The following is a 19167-nucleotide window of genomic DNA, read 5'->3' on the forward strand; positions in this document are numbered from 1 at the left end:
CGGCCGGCGGCGCGGGCGGGGCTGTGTCGGCCCCGCAGAGGCCTCGGCCCGGCTCCGGTTCCCACCCCCCGGCTCCCGGAGCCCCGCGGCCGCCGCTGCTGTCCCCGCCGTGCCGCCAGCATGGCGCACCTGCTGGGCCAGCCGGGCTGCATGGAGAGCCTGCGCGCCGACCTGCGGGACCTGCAGGCCGCCATCGCCGACGTGTCCTCCCGGGCCGGCGCCGTGCGAGTCCCCTCCTGGAAGTTCCCGGACCAAGTGTCGTGCGAGCTGGACGTGGCGGCGCTGCTGGAGCGGTACCGCTACCGCCCGGGCGAGCCCGAGCTCAGCCAGCACGGCCACGTGGTGCTGCTGGAGCTGCTCATCGACAGGTACGGCCCGAGCGCCCTCCCCGCGGGCGGCTCCGCGCCCTCGAGGCGGGGGCCGGGGGCCCTGGGGCTGTGCTGCGTGATGAGCGGGGCGCTCCCACCTCATGCTCCGCAGCTCCGCGGTTAAACCCCCACTCGTTGCCCCGCACAGAGCTCAAACGCTGCCTGCAGAGGAGCAGGGCAGGCACCGGCACTGCTCTGCCCAGGGCGGGTGGGGGCAGGCTCCTTAAATTGCCCCCCAAAACCTTGGAAACCCGCGGACACGGCTGGAGCTCCAGGCCGGGGAGGCAAAAACACCGTTTGCAACGAGGATGAAGTAAATACGGCTCCATTTTAAACAGGGGAGCCCTTCCTGCAGAGCTGTTGGGTTGGAGATCAGCACCATGGGTGATGGGTGTCATATGGATGGGTATCACATCTGCGGGGATCTGAACAGCAGCCGGCAGCTGCAGGAGGGTTTTCACCCCCCCCAGTACTGCTGGTTGGAGCGGGTCAGGCTGGGAGGGTCACAAGAGAACTGCTGCACCCCCAGAGCATGAGCAGCAGGTCAGGGAGGGGATCCTGCCCTTCTACTGCGCTCTGGGGAGACCCCCCCTGCAGTCCTGATCCAGCTCTGGGGCAACAGCACAAGAGGGACGTGGAGCTGTTGGAGCGAGGCCAGAGGAGGCCCCGGAGCTGCTGCGAGGGCTGGAGCAGCTCTGCTCTGGAGCCAGGCTGAGAGAGCTGGGCTGGGGCAGCCTGGAGAGGAGGAGGCTCCTGAAGGGGAGACCTTAGAGCAGCTCCAGTGCTTAAAGGGGCTCCAGGAAACCTGGAGAGGGGCTTTGGCCAAGGGCCTGTAGGGCCAGGCCAAGGGGAATGGCTTTAACCTGCCAGAGGGGAGACTGAGATGAGCTCTGAGGCAGAAGCTCTTCCCTGTGAGGGTGCTGAGGCGCTGGCACAGACTTTTCCCAGAGAAGCTGTGACTGCCCCATCCCTGGCAGTGTTCAAGGCCAGGTTGGACACAGGGGCTTGGAGCAACCTGCTCTAGTGGAAGGTGTCCCTGCCCGTGGCAGGGGTTGGAGCTGGAGGAGCTTTAAGGTCCCTTCCAACACAAACCATTCCATGATTCTATGATGTACACCCTCCTTTTGCCAAGCTCCCTTTGCCCCGGGCATGGTACAGTACAACCTCCCGAAGCCCTCCAGGCCCTCCCCACTCCCTGCTGCTCCCAGCTGTGCTCTGTTGCTCTCCCAGGCTGCTGCTGCTGCTCCAGAGCTTCACGGGTTACGTGGAGGAGCTGCTGAGCAGCCGAGCGGTGCCGCCGGCGCGGGCCCTGGCGCCCGGCATGTCTGCGGGGCTCACCGTGAGGAGGTACTGGTGCTGCATGCTCAAACTGGGAGCCTTCTACCAGCAGCTTCTGGCCGAGGTGGGACATGTGGGGGCTCTGACACCCCCCGAGCTGAGCGCAGGGACATAGAGATGGTTCCTGCACCCCCCTCCATGACGGGGCTGTGCCCGGGTGCTTCTCTGGGGTCCCCCGTGACACATATGGTGGCCGCAGCAGAGGTGCTCCCAGCTCATGACCCTCTGAGCACTGACCCATGTGTCAAACCACATCTGTCCCACACTGTCCCCTCCCTCCTCTAACCACCAACCCATGATTCTGCTCATGGAAAAGCCTCACAATCACTCCTTTGGTATAGCCAGGAGGCACAGGAGGTGTGAGAGAAGGGCCAGGCTCGAGAAGGGGAGCAGGTTTCTTTGCTGAGCTCCCTGCTGTGAAACCACAGCTCTGCCAAGGAGGGGAAGCTGCCTGGCAGCTGGGAAAATGCAATTCCCCAATTCCCCCTCATCCTGCACCTGGGAGGGGGAAGTAAATTCATTTTGCCTGTTATGCACGTGCTTTGGTTGTGGTGGAGCACTGCAGCCGGTGAACCCCAGTGCTCGGTGGCTGTCCTCCTCCAGGCTCCGGGCTCACTGCCCCGTGGCTGCACCGGTGGCCTGTCCCCACACTTCACACCTCTGTATTTGGGCTCTCATGGATCATCTGCAGCCAACATGGTTTGATCTCAGCCCTGGGTCTGTTCTGTGCTCTCTCCACCAGAAGGCTGCCAGGAAGGAGAACCCCACGCTGCCCTCCAGCCCCCAGGCTGGGACCCCAGAGAAAGAGCCCCCAAAGCACTGCTTGCCCAATGTTCTGGAGCCAAGATCTTCTCAAGACATTGCCCCATCCACGTCCCTGTGCCTGCCACCGGGTGTGCTCACACCAGCCAGCGGTGCCTCCAGCAGCTCCGTGCCCAGGGCTGCCCACAGCATCCCCATGCAGCCAGCCGGGACGTCCCCGGGACCCTGTGCCGCCTGCACCAGCGTCCAGGCCAGCCTCCACGAGGTCGGCAAAGCCATCACCAGCATCTGCCAGAGCCAGAACATCCCCTCGGCCCTCAGCAGGTTCCAGGAGGCGGTGGGGGACACGGCCGGGAGAAGGACCCTCTCTGCCACAGACGTGAGCTACTGGGCCTCGGAGCAGAGCAAGGACCTGTCCCGGATCAGCAAACACCTCCGGGTGCTGCTGCAGCAGGTCCAGCCGCTGCGGGCTGAGCTGCAGGACTCGGAGAAGCAGCAGGAGAAGCTGCGGAGGCAGGTTGAGGGCCTGTCCCAGCTGCTGCAGGTAGAGAGGGACTCCCATGGGCAGCAGCAGAAGGAGGCTCAGCAGAGCCTGGAAGCAAAGAACAAAGAGCATGTAGAGGCTGTACTCAGGCTGGAGCGGGCCAAGGACGACCTGCAGAGAGGTACAGAGGTGTTCCCAGCGTCCCCTCCCAGCCCAGGAGTGTTCCATAGAGTCCCAGCCTGTTTGGGTTGAAGGGACCTTAAAGCTCCTCCAGCTCCAACCCCTGCCACGGGCAGGGACACCTTCCACTAGAGCAGGTTGCTCCAAGCCCCTGTGTCCAACCTGGCCTTGAACACTGCCAGGGATGGGGCAGCCACAGCTTCTCTGGGCAGCCTGTGCCAGCGCCTCAGCACCCTCACAGGGAAGTTTGCAGGAGAAACACAGAGCAAAGCTCAAATCTTGATCCCACCACCATGGGCAGGGGCTTCTGCCCCTCATTTCTGTAGGTGCTGGGGGGTTTCCCTGTGTGAAGGCTCACCCCAGACAGCAGGAGGCAGTTGGCCACGTCCTCCTGCTGAAGCACAGCTCAATAGTCACTGGATGGGACACACTTTGATGTGTTTGCACTTTGCTGCCTCCTTGGTTTGGGGGGTTTTGAGGAGCTGTTTAATTACCAAAGGTTTGTGCTGGTTTAGGAGCTGCTCTGCTGGAGGAACAAGTCTCCACCTTGAAGGAGGAGCTGGCTGGGAAGCAGGCGGCTGTGCAGGAGCTGGGTAAGGACCCCAGGGTCACACAGCTGATGCATCCCACCCCCTGCCAGGGCCTGTGCAGGGTGTGGGTCCCCTGAGGACACCTTGTCCTGGAGCTTCTCCCACCCAGCCTGCACCAAAGGTACAGAATCACAGCCCGGGTTGGGTTGAGGGGACCTTAAGATCATCCAGTGACATGGGCAGGGACACCTTCCACTAGAGCAGGTTGCTCCAAGCCCCTGTGTCCAGCCTGGCCTTGAACACTGCCAGGGATGGGGCATTCAGCACTTCTTTGGCCAACGAGGGAGCTGTGTCTCTGCAGAGACCGCCAAGGCCACCTTGCTGGAGGAGATGAGGACCACGATGGTGGTGCGGAGCCGGGTGCTGGAGCTGGAGGAGGAGGTGCAGCTGCTCACCAGGCAGCAGGAGGGCCTGGCCCAGGAGCTGAGCACCGCCACCATGCAGCTGCAGAAGGAGAAGGCCAAAGTGGAGAGCATGGAGAGGCACCAGGAGGTACGAGCCCAGCTCTCCCTCGCCCTGGCAGTGGGCTGAGCCCCTGGGTGCTGGTGCCCAGCACCACGTGGGTGCAGCAGCAGCCCCGGTGCAGGCTCCTGCCCCGCGCAGTCCCTGCAGGCCAAGCAGAGGACGCTGCTGCAGCAGCTCGACAGCCTGGACCAGGAGCGGGAGGAGCTGCAGGTCAGCCTGGGGGAGGCCGAGGAGGACAGGGCCCAGCTGCAGGAGCGGCTGCAGGAGAGCCGGGAGCAGCACGGGCAGCAGCAGGTCAGTGCTGGCACCCAGCACCCCCCGGGGGCTGCCCCGGGGACCCCTGTGCCACGGGGGAGTGTCCAGAGCCATCCCCTGCCCTGTCCCGCATCCACAGACACAGCTTTCCCAGCAGGGTGGTTCGGGGATGCAGGATGACACGAGGGCCATCTCCTCCCAGGAGATCCCTCTCCCTCAGCCCTCGTGCAGGGGAGTCTCCGCTGGGTTTCTCCATGGCCAAGGAGCAGAGGGAAGCGACTCCTGGGGCTGCTCCCGTGTCTCCAGCATGCCTGATCTTCATGGCTGCTGCTGTTGCTTCCAGCTCACACAGGGACCTTACAGCTAAACCCCTGCCCGCTTCACACTGCTGCCTTATCACCTAAGGAAAGGAGGGAGCTTTCCCTGGGGGTGCAAGTGCTCCCGCAGGGCTCCCCCCTCCTGCACCACCCCGAGGTTCAGAGCTCTCTGCAAACCTCAGCAGCTCTTCTGTGCCACCCAGGAGCTGCTGGACGCGCTGCAGCAGGAGAAGCTGGGCCTGCAACAGGCCGTCTCGGAGCTGCAGGAGAAGGTGTCCGGGCTGGAGGAGCAGGCGCGGGAGCTGCAGGAGCGGGAGCGGCTCCTGGTCTTCTTCCCTGAGCTCCACATCCCCACCGAGGCACAGCTTGAGAGTAAGGGAGCGGGCTCCTGCCCTCAGCCTGGGCCCACAGGGATCAGGATTATGTGTCCAACACCCTCTGTCCTGCTCACAGCCAAGCAGGGCTCAGCCCTGCGCTGTGCTAAGCCCATCTTAACACGCTTCCCGGCACAGGAATTGCTGATCCCACCTCCAGGCCGGCACATAAAGCTGGGCCAGGGCATGGCCAGGGCTTTGTTTGCCCGCAGGGGTTCAGCCGTGCTGGTGCTCGGGGGCAGGAGCTGCAGCCTGAGCCCAGGCTCCCGGCACAAGGATGTTGTGTTTTGGTTGCAGGCACCGGGAGCTTGACTGAGGACATGAGGAGGCAGCTCCAGGCCAACAGCATCCGGATCAGGGTGCTGGAGCAGGAGAACGCGCGGCTCGGCGCTGCGCTGGGCAAGGTGAAGGCGGCTGCCCAGGAGGGAGTGCTGAAGGTGAGGATGCACCAGCCAGGGAGAGCTGGTGCCACGGGGAGAGGGGTGTGAGCCCCACCACCCCCCATGGGCCATGGCTCTGTCCCCATCCTCTGGGCACTGCCCCTGCTGGAAAAGCTCCGGGTAGCAACAGACCAGTCACAGAATCCCAGCCTGGTTTGTGCTGAAGGGACCTTAAAGCTCCTCCAGCTCCAACCCCCTGCCACGGGCAGGGACACCTTCCACTAGAGCAGGTTGCTCCAAGCCCCTGTGTCCAACCTGGCCTTGAACACTGCCAGGGATGGGGCAGCCACAGCTTCTCTGGGCACCCTGTGCCAGCGCCTCAGCACCCTCACAGGGAAGAGCTTCTGCCTCAGAGCTCATCTCAATCTCCCCTCTGGCAGGTTAAAGCCATTGCCCTTGGCCTGTCCCTACAGGCCCTTGTCCAAAGCCCCTCTCCAGGTTTCCTGGAGCCCCTTTAGGCCCTGGAGCTGCTCTAAGGTGTCCCCTTCAGGAGCCTTCTCTTCTCCAGGCTGCCCCAGCCCAGCTCTCTCAGCCTGGCTCCAGAGCAGAGCTGCTCCAGCCCTCGCAGCAGCTCCAGGGCCTCCTCTGGCCTCGCTCCAGCATCTCCACGTCCCTCTTGTGTTGGTGGTCCCAGGGACTCAGCAGCTCCTTCCCCTGCACGGGGCTGAGCTGGACAAAGCCATTTCCAGTGGGGCATGAAGCTGGGCAGGGGCTGTGACCCTCCGCTGTCCCAGGGCCTGATCTGCCTTTGGGAGCCCACCTCAGCCCGGAGGCAGCTGATGTCCAGCCCCGCTGGTTCACATCCGCTCCTTTTGGGGTACGCTCACGCCAGCAGGGCCCGGGCTCCCTGGGCTGCCCAGGTTGGTCTGGTCCAACCCACAGGGACCTGCTTGGCCAAGGTGCCCAGGGCTGGTGCCCAGCTCCTCACCATCAGCCCCACTGTGGCTGTTGCACAGCAGTGACGGGCACCCGGGCCAGAGGCCGAGGGCTGTGACTGGAGCTGAACGTGGTGCGGAGGTTTCAGCCCCTTCTCTTCCCTCCCGCAGCTCATCCCGCAGAGCCAGCTCTGGTCCCAGCTCAGCCCGTGCAGCAGGGACACCGGCAGGCAGGACAAGGGGTGAGTAGGATCCCAGAGGAAGGAGCTGGGATCTTCCCTCTTCTTCCTCCCCTCCAACCGCTCCCACCACCCACAGGCGGCCGAGCAGCCGGGACAGCGCAGGGACACAGGGACGCACAGGGACACAGGGACGCACAGGGGACAGCGGGCAGCAGGTGCCCAGCAGCCAGCGGGCAAAGCCACCCTGGGCAGAGCCCATGGCCAAGGCCGGATGCTGCCCCTCACTCGTGGCTGAGGGACTGGTGCTGAGCCCCCCCAAGCCCCGAGGCAGAGCCCGTCCCCTGTCCTCTCCCCGCGCCGGCGGCCACCGCAGATGAATAAATGCTCTTGAGCCTAACACAGAAATGCTCAGCACAGAGCCCCTGCCCTGCCCGCGGGACATGGCCTCATCCTGCGGCTCCTTCCCTTGGGAAACCCCGTCCTGGCCCATCCTCTTGTGCCCCCACTGGGACTGGCCAAGCTGCTTGGAAGAGGAAGGCAGAGCCCCCTCAGCTCACCGGCAGCCCATGGAAGCGGCTCTTCCTGTGCTGCTGGCACCCACCAGCACCCAGAGGGGCCGGGGAGCCCCGGGCAACCCTGGGAGGGCACCAGGAACCTCGTGAGCTCAACACGACACGGAGCAGCCTGTCCTCACTTCCTGTTTAATAGAGCCCAGCGAGCCCCAGCGGCATCCCCGGCTGCGGTGACGCAGGCCCCACGTTGGGTCCCCGCAGCCAGCTCGTGCCACCCCTTCTAATAAGTTAGTATAAATAAAGTGTTGGCCCTGCCCTCGGTGGGGAGGCCCCCAGCAGAGCTGGCACCCCGCAGAGCTGGCACCCAGCACCCCACCGTGCAGGGGCCACCCCACAGCTGGGCTCTGCCCACCCCACCGCAGCCACCCATGAACAGAAAACAAAGAGACCTATAAAAGTGACCATGAGCAGGGGGAGCACAGCCCAGCCTCTGCATCCCCCACCCCGCTGCACCTATGGGTGCCCCTATTCCCTTGCCAGTACCCACTCCCCAACCCTCCCCGCACTGGACCCCCCCCACCCCTCTACTCGTGCTCATCCAGGAGAGCCCCCCAAGATCCTCCTTCGCTGTGTGATGGGCGCTGAGCCCGTGCTGGCAGCGAGTGCTGCTGCCCGAGCACCCCCTGCCCTTCCCCGGAGCACCCATGGGTCCGTCCCTGCAGCACGGCCAGCAGGCCAGCTAGCTCTCCGGGCAGCAGTTCCCTGCGAGGCAGGAGATTGGAGGGGACGGCACAGGGAGCCTTGCAGGGTGGGGGGCTCTGGTTCCCCCCCAGCCCTCACCCCCGTGGTGGTGCAGGGCTCTCACCCAGGATGTTGCGCTTGCAGAGGGGGCAGGTCTGCTGCAGGAGGAGCCAGGGGTCCACGCAGTCCCGGTGGAACTCGTGGCAGCACGGCAGCACCCGCAGCCACTGCGGGAGGGACACGGACGTCAGCGGAGCTGGGGCCTGTCCCCGTGGCAGCGGGGCTGCAGCCTCTGCTGCACTGCCCGAGGAGGGGACGGCGCTGCCCGGCACGGACGGGCAAGGGCAGCCCCAGCCTGCCCAGCACGGCCCCAGCCCGCCCAGTGCCCACCTGGCTCTTGTGGAACTGGTCCAAGCACACGGCACAACTATCGATCTCACAGGCGCGGCTCCGCAGCGCTTTGCCGGGGTGGTAGCGCCGCGTCTTCAGCGCCGAGAGCCGCCGGCGGATGAGCTGCTTCAGGTCCAGCTGCGGGGACAGAGAGGGTCAGAGCCCGGCACCCATCATCCCAGGCAGGAGCAGAGCGTGGAGACGTTCCAACCTCAGCATCCTGCTCCGACGGGTCCTGCCGCGACTGCCGCTGGGCCTGCACGATCACACCAGTGCAGAGGAGCAGAGCGATGAGCAGGATGGTGTTCCAGAGCTGCTGCAGGTACTTCTGCAGGGACAGCACAGGGGAGTGAAACATGGAATCATGGAATGGTTCAGGTGGAAAGGACCTTAAAGCTCCTCCAGCTCCAACCCCTGCCACGGGCAGGGACACCTTCCACTAGAGCAGGTTGCTCCAAGCCCCTGTGTCCAACCTGGCCTTGAACACTGCCAGGGATGGGGCAGCCACAGCTTCTCTGGGCACCCTGTGCCAGCACCTCAGCACCCTCACAGGGAAGAGCTTCTGCCTCAGAGCTCATCTCAGTCTCCCCTCTGGCAGCTTAAAGCCATTCCCCTTGTCCTGTCCCTACAGGCCCTTGTCCAAAGCCCCTCTCCAGGTTTCCTGGAGCCCCTTTAGGCACTGGAGCTGCTCTAAGGTGTCCCCTTCAGGAGCCTTCTCTTCTCCAGGCTGCCCCAGCCCAGCTCTCTCAGCCTGGCTCCAGAGCAGAGCTGCTCCAGCCCTCGCAGCAGCTCCGGGGCCTCCTCTGGCCTCGCTCCAGCAGCTCCACGTCCCTCTTGTGCTGCTGTCCCAGAGCTGGATCAGGGCTGCAGGGGGGGTCTCCCCAGAGCGCAGCAGAGGGGCAGGATCCCCTCCCTGAGCTGCTGCTCACACTCTGGGGGTGCAGCCCAGCACACAGGGGGTTCCCCTCCACTCCCATCCCCACCACTGCCACTGCCCCACCCCAGTACCCGGCTACAGAAGGGTACTGTAGGAGCCCTCACCGGTGCCGGAGCCGTACCTGGACCTGCGAGCTGTTCTCCCCGGTGCAGATGACCCCCTGCCACTCCCCATAGAGGCCCCCTCGGGAGAGGCCGCAGGTTGACCACAGGGTGAGGGTCACTCCCTGCAAGGCAGGAGATGGCATTGCTGGTGCTGGGTGGATGGAGGGGAGGAGGAGCCCATCGGTGGGGCAAGTCCCTGCCCTCCCACCAGGAGAGAGAAGGAGGAAGAAGAGGAGGAGGAAGAAGAGGAGGAGAAGGAGGAAGAGGAGGAGGAGGAGGAAGAAGAGGAAGAGGAAGAGGAGGAGGAGGAAGGCAGACCAACATACCAGGTTCTCCAGCAGCACTGCCTGGTACGTGATCTTGGCTGTCGCCCGGAGCCCCCTGCGAGCAAAAGGCAGGAAAAATCAATCCCATGGGCACAGCAGGACCCCAGCACTGGGAGCATCCCCCCATTCCCAGAGACTCGGGGGACATGAGGGGCAGAGGAACACCCAGGGACCTGCCCCTGCCCAGCCCTGAGCGAACCTGCACAGTCTCTTCCCCCAGTGCCGTGCCTCAGTTTCCCCCCCACGACAGCAGAGCAGTGATCCCCACTGACCACTGCAGGAAGGACCGAGGGGCCCCAACACTGCAGCGGTGGGGCTGAGCAGTGACAGCACCGCGGGTGCTGGTAACCAGCCGTGTGGGCTCTGCACAACTTGAGCTCGACCCCAGCCCATGTGCTGCGTGTGAGGAGGCCCGGGCAGGCAGGGAGCAGGACACAGAGCCCCACTGCCCCAGCCATACCGCAGCAGCGCTCCCAGCAGCTTGGTGACGTTGTCCGAGGACTGGATCACGATCACAGGCTTGGCAAGAAGCTGGGAAACATCCAGCTGCAAGCAGAGAGGAAAGCAAGAGCCGTGAGCAGGGCGGGAGGTGGGCGCGGGGACCTGCCGGTGGGACTCTCCTACCTCCCGGATGGCGTTCTGGTTCAGCGCCAGGATGAGCAGGGCTGATGCCCCCAGCACCAGGGCTCGCTTCATCTGCGGGGACAGGGCACGGGCTCAGAGGGCAGCACAGCAGGAGGACAGGCAGCTGCCTTCAGCTGCCCCGCGTCCCACCGCAGGCAGCACCCAGCGGTGAAGCACCACAAGGGTTCCAAGAGGGGCTGACCCGGGAGCCCCACCAGGGACCTCCCCAGTGGCCAAGCAAGGGCCAGGACCCCACATGTGGTGAGGAGACAGCCCAGAGGTGCCCCGTGCTCGTGCCCAGCAGCAGCGCCGGGGCAGGCGGGCACCTTGCTGACGACGGTGGTGGTGAAGGACTCCTCGCGGGCGCCGCGGGGCAGCTCTGCCGGCTCCTCGCCCACCGGCACTACCCCGATCCAGCTGCCGGCAGCACCCAGCTCGGGCTCCGCGTCCCCCACCTGCATCGGGGGGAACAGCGTCAGCCTCCGGCACCCCCAAAGCACCTCCAAAGCACCCCCCGGGGCCCGGGACAGCACCTGCGGTGGCACAGGGGACAACGGGACCTGTCCCACCATGTCCCCGGACCCCCCCCAGTGCCCACTGCACCCCAGTTCCCACAGGCCCCCTCCTCCCCATTGCCCACGGCCCCCCCCGTGTCCCCAGTGCCCCCCACATCTCACTGCTCCCCCAATCCCTTCCTAGTGCCCAAAGTCCCCCCTGCCTCTCCCTGGTGCCCGGTTCCCCCGGTGCCCACAGCCCTCCCCTGCCCGGATCCCCCCAGTGCCCGGTTCGCCGGTGCCATCAGACCCTGGTGCTCGGTTCCGCGGTTCCGGTGCCCGGTTCCCCCCGGTGCCCTATTCCCCTCTGGCCAGTTCCCTACCCCCCGGTGCCCGGTTCCCCGTCCCCCAGGTTCCCCAGTGCCCAGACTCCCCGGTGCAGGTGCCCGGTTCCCGGTGCCCAGTTCCCCAGTGCCCGGTTCCCGGTGCCGGTTCCCCAGTGCCAGTTCCCCGTGCCGGTTCCCGGTTCCTGGTGCCGGTGCCCGGTGCTGGCGCTCACCAGCAGCAGCCGGCCGCGGATCTCCTCCTGCTCCTCCTCGTCCCGCGGCCCGGCCCGGCCGCCCCCCGCGCCCAGCACGGCACCGCGCAGCGTGTAGGAGCCGCCGGGCCCCGCGGCCGCGCTGCCGGAGCCATCCCCCGGCGCCGGCCCCGGCCCGGTCACCGCCACCTCGACGCGGGCGGCGGGCGCGGGCCCCGGCCCTGCCCGGCACAGCGCCAGCAGCGGCGCCAGCAGCGCGGCCCGCACCGCCGCCATCGCACCGCTGCGCTCCGCCACCCAGCGCCCCCTGCCGCCGCGGAGGACCGCCCGGGCCGAGCGCCGCCGGGGGGAGCTCGGGAGCGAGTCCGGGAGTGGGGATGGGGCCGGGATAAAAGGGATTGGGACAGGGGACAGGGATAAGAGACTGGATAGGGGACTGGGATAGGGGACTGATATAAAAAGGACTGGGATAGGGGACTGGGATAAAAAGGACTGGGATAGGGGACTGGGATAGGGAACTGGGATACGAGACTGGGGTAAAAAGGACTGGGATAGGGGACTGGGATAGGGGACTGGGGTACGAGACTGGGGTAAAAAGGACTGGGATAGGGGACTGGGATAGGGGACAGGGATAGGGAACTGGGATAGGGGACTGGATAGGGGACTGCGATAGGGGACTGCGATAGGGGACTGGGATAAAAAGGACTGGGATAGGGGACTGGGATAGGGGACTGGGATAAGGGTACTTAGATAAAAGGCACTGGGATATGGGACCGGGTTAGGGGAAGGAACCGATTATGGGGATGGGGAGAGGGAAAAGGACATGGACAGGAATAGGGATAGGGGCAGGCACCAGGACTGGGAATTGCCCCTGTCCCTGTCTTGGACTGGGACCGGGACAGGCACGGGGAGAGGGACAGGGACTGGGATGGGCACCAGGACAGGGACAGGGGCAGGGATGGTGCCACGCTGGGGGACACGGCCCCCATGGCCCCACAGCCCCGCTTCCCTATGGGGCCCATGGGGACATGCGGGGCCACACAAGGACACGTGTGCACGGGGACATGCGCACCCATGGGCACCCCCAGCCCCGGCCTGGGCTCACCCCAACACCCGAGCACCCCAAACCCACCCCTGACACCCCTCCAGTGTCCCTGTGCCAGCAGTTCCAGCAGTGCCGCCGCAGTGGCCCCGCTCCAGCCACGTGTGCCTGGCACATGTGCCGGGGCGGGATTCCCGGGGGATTATCCGGTGCATGGGTCCGGCGCTGACCAGCCTGGGGCAGGGGCCATGCTGTGGTGAAATTCCCAGCGGGATGGGTCTGGGTGTGCCCAGTATTCCACCGGTATTCCCGGTGTTCCCAACCGTGTTGCAATGATGGAGGTTTAATCGCGACACTGGAGCCAGTTCAACTGCACGGCAAAACATTCCCATTGTTTGGCTCTGCTGTAAACAACAGCCTGGAAACCCGTCCGGCTCCGGAGCTGGGCCGGGATAGGTGATCCCCAATGTGGGATACCCAAAATGGGAGCGTGGGGCGCTGCTGCTGTGAGCATGGCCCCATGGAGGGGACACACATGTGGGACCTGTGTGGTGGGACACATGTGGGATGGGAATGGAGCTGTGGCGTATCCATAGGTTCCTGGGGTACGGATAGCTCCATGAGGCAGTCACCACTCCGAGGGACACAGATGGCTCCATGGGATAGACACAGCTCCAAGGGACATGTATGGCTCCATGGGACATCCATGGGGCCATGGGAGACACATGGCCCCCTTAGCCCCATCCCCCTGTGCCCCCTATACTCTTCATACCCCCATCCCCTCCTAAACCCCATAACCCCCATAGCCCCACACTCCTCCACCCCCCCACCCGTGCCCCCCATACCCCTCCAGAATTCCCATGTCCCCCATATCCCCCCATATCCCCATGTTCCCTATAGCTCCCATAGCCCCCCATGTCTCCCCACACCCCCTATAGCCCTAATATCCCCCGTGCTCCTATATCCCCCATACCCCCCATAGCCCTCCACGTCCTCCTATGCCCCAATGCCCCTCATACCCCCCTATCCCCCCATCCTTTCATACCCTCCCTATTGCCCATACCCCCCTATTCCATCCCACCTGCCGCTGGACCTGTGCCCCTTCCCGGCCAGCCCCGGCACTGCCCGGGCAGGGTCCAAGGCCGCCGGGCCGGGCCGGGCCGGGCCGGGGCGGGGCGGGGCGGGCTGGGGGCGGTGCTCCGGAGCCTCCGCAACCCGCCGCCGGCGCCGCGGCCCGGTAGAGGCGGCGCGTCACCCCCCGGGGCCGGGGCACCATGAGCGGCCACGTCGGGGACCTGAGCCCGCGGCAGGCGGAGGCGCTGGCGCAGGTGAGCGGGGACCGGCCCCGGCGCGGGGTTGGGGGGCGGGGGAACGGCCGGGACCGGGCGGCGCTGCCCCGGTGCCCGCCGGCATCACCCGCGGTGCTGCCCGGTCCCGTCCCGGCTGCACCATCCCACCGGTGACCGCGGCACCGAGCCCCCCGTCCCGCCCCATCCCGCCCCATGCATCCCCCTCCATCCCGGGGCTGCCCGGGACACCTCCTGCTCCGCCGCGGAGCTCTGGGTGACCGGTGGCCATCAGCCACGGCGGTGGCCTTGCCACCGGCACTGCGTTCACCGGCACCGTGCCCGGGTGGCTTCACGCGGGGTCATTCCACCCGCTGGAGGGACGACGCCGGCACTTTGTCCTATCGCTGCTCTTCCAGCCCACCTGAGCCGGGCGCGGGCGATGACCCCACCGGGAGCCGGAGCCGGGATGGGGCATGGAGCCAAAACCATCCCGGTGCCGAGGCAGCGGCGGGGGGGGGGAAGCGGAGCTGCAGAACCCGTCCACCAGCACCTTGTTGTTCTCAGGGTGAAGGAGCTAATCCCGGGCTTAATTACACCTAAATTCAGCGGGAGATAATCCCATCAGCCTCATTAAGGGCAGGTCCTGGCCTGGTACGGAGACCTGGGCCCGGGCCACATGCCACAGGGACCTGCACCAGGACCCAGCTGCCTGCCCTGGGCTGGGACCTGCTGGGGTGTCACTGGAGCAGGGGGACATGCAGTGACCACCCGGTAACCGGCTCCATCCCAAAGGATGCCAGCAGTGATGGGGAATGGTCTGGTGAAGGGGGCCAAGAAACCTGGAGAGCGGGTTTGGACAAGGGCCTGTAGGGACAGGCCAAGGGGAATGGCTTTAACCTGCCAGAGGGGAGATTGAGATGAGCTCTGAGGCAGAAGCTCTTCCCTGTGAGGGTGCTGAGGCGCTGGCACAGGGTGCCCAGAGAAGCTGTGGCTGCCCCATCCCTGGCAGTGTTCAAGGCCAGGTTGGACATAGGGGCTTGGAGCAACCTGCTCTAGTGGAAGGTGTCCCTGCCTGTGGCAGGGGTTGGAGCTCAGGAGCTTTAAGGTCCCTTCAACCCAAACCAGGCTGGGATTCCATGGTCTCTGGAGCCCCGCACAGGGGGACAGGCTTGGGGACACCCAGTGCTTGGGCGCAGCCGCTCATCACAGCCACACGCGGTGGCAGGGACAGGGTGCGGGTGTCCCTGCTCTCCTGGGGCACAAACCTGCAGCTTTGGGGTTTCTGGGGTGGGATCATGGACGCTCCAACGCTCCCTCTTCTCCCGGCAGTTCCAGGAGAAGCTGCAGGATGTGCTGCCCTCGCTGCCCGCCCAGGACGACTATTTCCTCCTCAAATGGCTCCGAGGTAACCCCGGGGTGGGGGACACGTGTTGTGGGGTTATGAAGCCGGGGACACATGTCGTGGGGTGGTGGATCCGGGGACACACATTGGAACTGAGCTCTTTGCTCTCTTGCAGCGCGCTCCTTTGACGTGCCCAAGTCGGAGGCGATGCTCCGCAAGGTGAGAGGGACCCCCCCATGCTGCCACCAAGCTCCTGGTTGTCACTGGGATGGCCCCAATCTCAGACGTGCCTGTGGGGTGCTCCTCATCCCATGGGATGGGGGGTCCCCAGCTCCTCTCAGCTCTTCCCCCCCCCCGCAGCACCTTGAGTTCCGCAAGCACATGGACGCCGACAACATCATGTCGTGGGAGCCCCCCGAGGTGGGTGTCCCCGGCCCCGGGGGGGTGTCCCGGCGCAGGGGGCCCATCCCCGTTGGGTGCCCCTGACCCGCGGCGCTCCGCAGGTGATCAGGAGGTACATGTCAGGGGGCATGTGCGGCTACGACCGCGAGGGCAGCCCCATCTGGTACGATATCATCGGGCCGCTGGACGCGCGGGGGCTGCTGCTCTCCGCCTCCAAGCAGGACCTGCTCAAGAACAAGTTCCGCGACTGCGAGCTGCTGCGGCGCGAGTGCGAGGAGCAGAGCAGGAAGGTGGGGCCTGACCCATAGCACACATCCGGGCATCCCCAGCTCCATAAACCCGTGTCCAGTCCATCCCCACCACCCAGTGTCCTCCGCAGCTCCATAAACCCATGTCTTGTCCATCCCCACCATCCAGCTTCCTCCCCACCACTCTAAGTCCACGTCCAGTCCATCCTGCCACAGATCATGTCCCTGCCAGCTCCATAAGTCCATATCTCATCCATTGCCACCCAATGTCCTCCCCAGCCCCATAAATCAATTCTCCATCCCCACCACCCAATGTCCTCCCCAGCCCCATAACTCCACATCTGGTCCGTCCCCACCAGCCCGTGTCCCTATCCCAGCCCGCGATGCCCCTTCTCCCCACACCAGTGCCCGGAGGAGGCTCTGCCCAGGGGGTTCCAGCCCCATCTATGGGGCCGGGCACTGCCTGACCCGCTCCGTCCTCCCATCCCAGCTGGGCAAGAAGATCGAGATGGTGCTGATGGTGTACGACTGCGAGGGCCTGGGCTTGAAGCACCTCTGGAAGCCAGCGGTGGACACCTATGGGGAGGTGAGGCTGTGACAGTGACACAGTGACACAGGGGCCTCGGCTCACCCACGGTGCAGGAGCACATCCCTGTTGTGCCCTGTACCCGCCAGTGTTTTGGGGTGGGGGTCCCGGCCCGTGGTGGGTACATGGGATGGGGGTGATGGAGCTCTCCCCATCCCACAGCTCCTGTCCATGTTCGAGGAGAATTACCCCGAGTCCCTCAAGCGCCTGTTCATTGTGAAGGGTGAGTCCGGCCACGGGGTCCCAGCACCCACCGGGGGGGCAATGACCCCCCTCATAACACCCCCCATCCACCCCCAGCCCCCAAGATCTTCCCCGTCGCCTACAACCTCGTCAAGCACTTCCTGAGCGAGGACACCCGCAGGAAGGTTGTGGTGCTGGGATGTGAGTCCTGACCCCGCCAGAACGGGTCCCCATGTCCCCCTCTGCTTCCCACCCACCCAGGGGGGGCCTTGGCTGCACTGGGGCTCCCCACAGCGCTCCTGTCCCCCCCAACCATTGTGTCCTCCTCCCTCCAGCCAACTGGAAGGAGGTCCTGCAGAAGTACATCGACCCCGAGCAGATCCCGGTGGAGTACGGGGGCACCCTGACGGACCCCGACGGGGACCCCAAGTGCTCGAGCAAGGTCGGACAAGCCACAACGCACCCATGGGTTCCTCAGGGGGGTGCAGGGGTGGTCGCCCCCCCCATACCCACGTCCATCTCCGCCCCCCGTGCAGATCAACTACGGGGGGGACGTGCCGCAGCACTACTACGTGCGGGACCAGCTGGCGCAGCAGTATGAGCACACCGTGGTGGTCAACCGCGGCTCGTCCCACCAGGTCGAGTATGAGATCCTCTTCCCTGGCTGCGTCCTCAGGTGAGAAGGGTGCTGCACCCCACGGGGATGGGGGGACATGGCACAAGGAGGGGACACAATGCGATGGGGGGACACAATGCGATGGGGGCACACAATGCAACGGGGGCACACAATGCAACGGAGGGGACCCAGCGCGATGGAGGTGACACAATGCAACGGAGGGGACCCAGCGCGATGGAGGTGACACAATGCAATGGGGGTGACACAACGCGATGGGGGTGACACAATGCAACGGAAGTGGCACAGCGCAATGTGGGTGTCCCTGCCCCACAGCTCGCCCCATGGTGCAGGCGGCAGGGATGGAAGATTCAGGGAGCTGAGCAGGCTGCCCAGGGCAGTTGTGGGACCACCATCCCTGGAAGTGTGTTAGATATTAGGAACAATTCCTTCCCCAGAGGGTGCTCAGGCATTGGAACAGGCTGCCCAGGGCAGGGCTGGAGTCACCGGCCCTGCAAGTGTTCACACACCGTGTAGCTGAGGCCTCAGTGCCATGGGTTAGTGGTGGCCTTGGCAGTGCTGGGAATGGTTGGACTTGATGAGCTTGAAGGGCTTTTCCAACCTGGTCGATTCCATGATTCACCTTATGGGGATGGGGGGACACAAGGCAATGGAGGGGACACAACATGATGGGGGACACACAACAGTGAGGGAACACAATGCAATGACAGGGACGCAGTGCAGTGGGGGTGACACAAGGCAGTAGAGGGGCCACAACGCAATGCTGGGGGCACAATGCGGTGGGGGGGACACAATGCAATGGCTCTCCCCATGGCGCAGGTGGCAGTTCCGGACTGAAGGCGCTGACGTGGGTTTCGGGGTGTACCTGAAGACCAAGGCCGGGGAGCGGCAGCGCGCAGGCGCCATGACTGAGGTGTACCCCAACCAGCGCTACAACTCCCACCTCGTGCCCGAGGATGGGTCCCTGACCTGCTCCACACCCGGCATCTGTGAGCGCGTCCCCCCTTCCCCTGGGGACACCCCGGGTGCTCCCCACGGCCTTGACCCCCCCGTTCCCTCCCCGCTGCAGATGTGCTGCGCTTCGACAACACCTACAGCTACCTCCATGCCAAGAGGGTGAGCTACAGCGTGGAGGTGCTGCTGCCCGACGCCGCCTCCGCGCAGCAGATCCAGCACCTCGGGGACAGGCCCAGCGAGGAGAGCCTCAACCACAGCCCCTAGCACCGGCCCCCCCGCCGCAGGGACCCCCCGGCTGCCGGAGCCCCCAGGATGGCCGCAGCCCCCCCGGGAGGATGGAGATGGGGCTGAGGCCCCCGAGCACATGGACCGAGGAGGGGCTGAGCGGGACCGGAGGGGCGGGAGCACCCGGGGAGTCCCCGACTGTGCCTTAGGGGGGTCCTGGGCCCCTCACTGCTGCGTGGGGTGGGGGGAGTAAAGGGATGGATGGAGCTGTGTCACCTCTGGTTATTGTCCCCCAGCCTCAGCCCCAGAACCAGACACTACTGCCCCCCCCAACCCCATAACAGGACCCTGCTGCCTCCCCCACCCCATAACCAGACCCTGCTGCCCCCCAGCTCCATAACCAGACACTACTGCCCCCCAGCCCCACAACCAGACCCTGCTGCCTCCCCCACCCCATAACCAGACACTACTGCCCCCCCAAGCCCATAACCAGACCCTTCTGCCCCCCCTACCCCATAACCAGACACTACTGCCCCCCCCAACCCCACAACCGGACCCTGCTGCCTCCCCCACCCCATAACCAGACACTACTGCCCCCCCAACCCCATAACCAGACCCTTCTGCCCCCCCTACCCCATAACCAGACACTACTGCCCCCCCCACCCCATAACCGGACCCTGCTGCCCCCACCCCATAACCAGACCCTGCTGCCCCCCCCAACCCCATAACCAGACCCTGCTGCCCCCCCCACCCCATAACCGGACCCTGCTGCCCCCCAGCTCCATAACCAGACCCTGCTGCCCCCCCCACCCCATAACCAGACCCTGCTGCCCCTCAGCCCCATAACCAGACCCTGCTGCCCCCCAGCCCCATAACCGGACCCTGCGCCCCGCCTCAGCCCCATAATCGCTGCCCCCCCATCCCGCCCACGTGACCGCCGCGGGGCGTCACGTGATTATTGCC

General features: G+C 65.6%; 3 protein-coding genes across 6 annotated transcripts; 2 read left to right on the plus strand and 1 right to left on the minus strand.

Moving 5' to 3' along the window:
• The first annotated feature begins 40 nt into the window (after positions 1-40).
• Positions 41-7035, plus strand: CCDC157 (coiled-coil domain containing 157). 3 transcript variants are annotated; one of them, XM_030502240.1, is made up of 10 exons: positions 121-368; positions 1599-1770; positions 2449-3133; positions 3648-3725; positions 4024-4214; positions 4326-4481; positions 4963-5131; positions 5431-5570; positions 6620-6690; positions 6767-7035. In XM_030502240.1, the coding sequence occupies exons 1-10, from the start codon at positions 121-123 to the stop codon at positions 7005-7007; spliced, it is 2151 nt and encodes a 716-aa protein (XP_030358100.1). In that variant the 3' UTR covers positions 7008-7035. The 3 variants fall into 3 exon arrangements, 1 of the variants encoding a protein (XP_030358100.1); XR_003993874.1 differs by lacking the exons at positions 1599-1770; positions 2449-3133; XR_003993873.1 differs by lacking the exons at positions 1599-1770; positions 2449-3133 and having other exon boundaries at positions 41-368; positions 4024-4481.
• A 277-nt stretch (positions 7036-7312) lies between these two features.
• RNF215 (ring finger protein 215) lies at positions 7313-11624 on the minus strand. 2 transcript variants are annotated; one of them, XM_030502255.1, is made up of 10 exons: positions 11318-11585; positions 10591-10719; positions 10265-10336; positions 10101-10186; positions 9641-9695; positions 9332-9436; positions 8485-8601; positions 8274-8411; positions 8008-8110; positions 7313-7904 (listed from the first exon to the last, which is right to left on the minus strand). In XM_030502255.1, the coding sequence occupies exons 1-10, from the start codon at positions 11570-11572 to the stop codon at positions 7882-7884; spliced, it is 1083 nt and encodes a 360-aa protein (XP_030358115.1). In that variant the 5' UTR covers positions 11573-11585; the 3' UTR covers positions 7313-7881. The 2 variants fall into 2 exon arrangements, with proteins under 2 accessions (XP_030358115.1, XP_030358114.1); XM_030502254.1 differs by having other exon boundaries at positions 7313-8110; positions 11318-11624.
• A 1896-nt stretch (positions 11625-13520) lies between these two features.
• SEC14L2 (SEC14 like lipid binding 2) lies at positions 13521-18470 on the plus strand. The gene is made up of 12 exons (XM_030502252.1): positions 13521-13666; positions 14957-15032; positions 15145-15188; positions 15330-15389; positions 15473-15661; positions 16110-16205; positions 16368-16428; positions 16506-16589; positions 16724-16830; positions 16925-17064; positions 17842-18011; positions 18092-18470. Exons 1-12 carry the CDS (start codon positions 13613-13615, stop codon positions 18241-18243), a joined length of 1233 nt encoding a protein of 410 aa, XP_030358112.1. The 5' UTR covers positions 13521-13612; the 3' UTR covers positions 18244-18470.
• Positions 18471-19167: the final 697 nt, after the last annotated feature.

The sequence above is a fragment of the Strigops habroptila genome, chromosome 11, assembly GCF_004027225.2.
Source record: "Strigops habroptila isolate Jane chromosome 11, bStrHab1.2.pri, whole genome shotgun sequence".
Classification (NCBI taxonomy): domain Eukaryota; kingdom Metazoa; phylum Chordata; class Aves; order Psittaciformes; family Psittacidae; genus Strigops; species Strigops habroptila.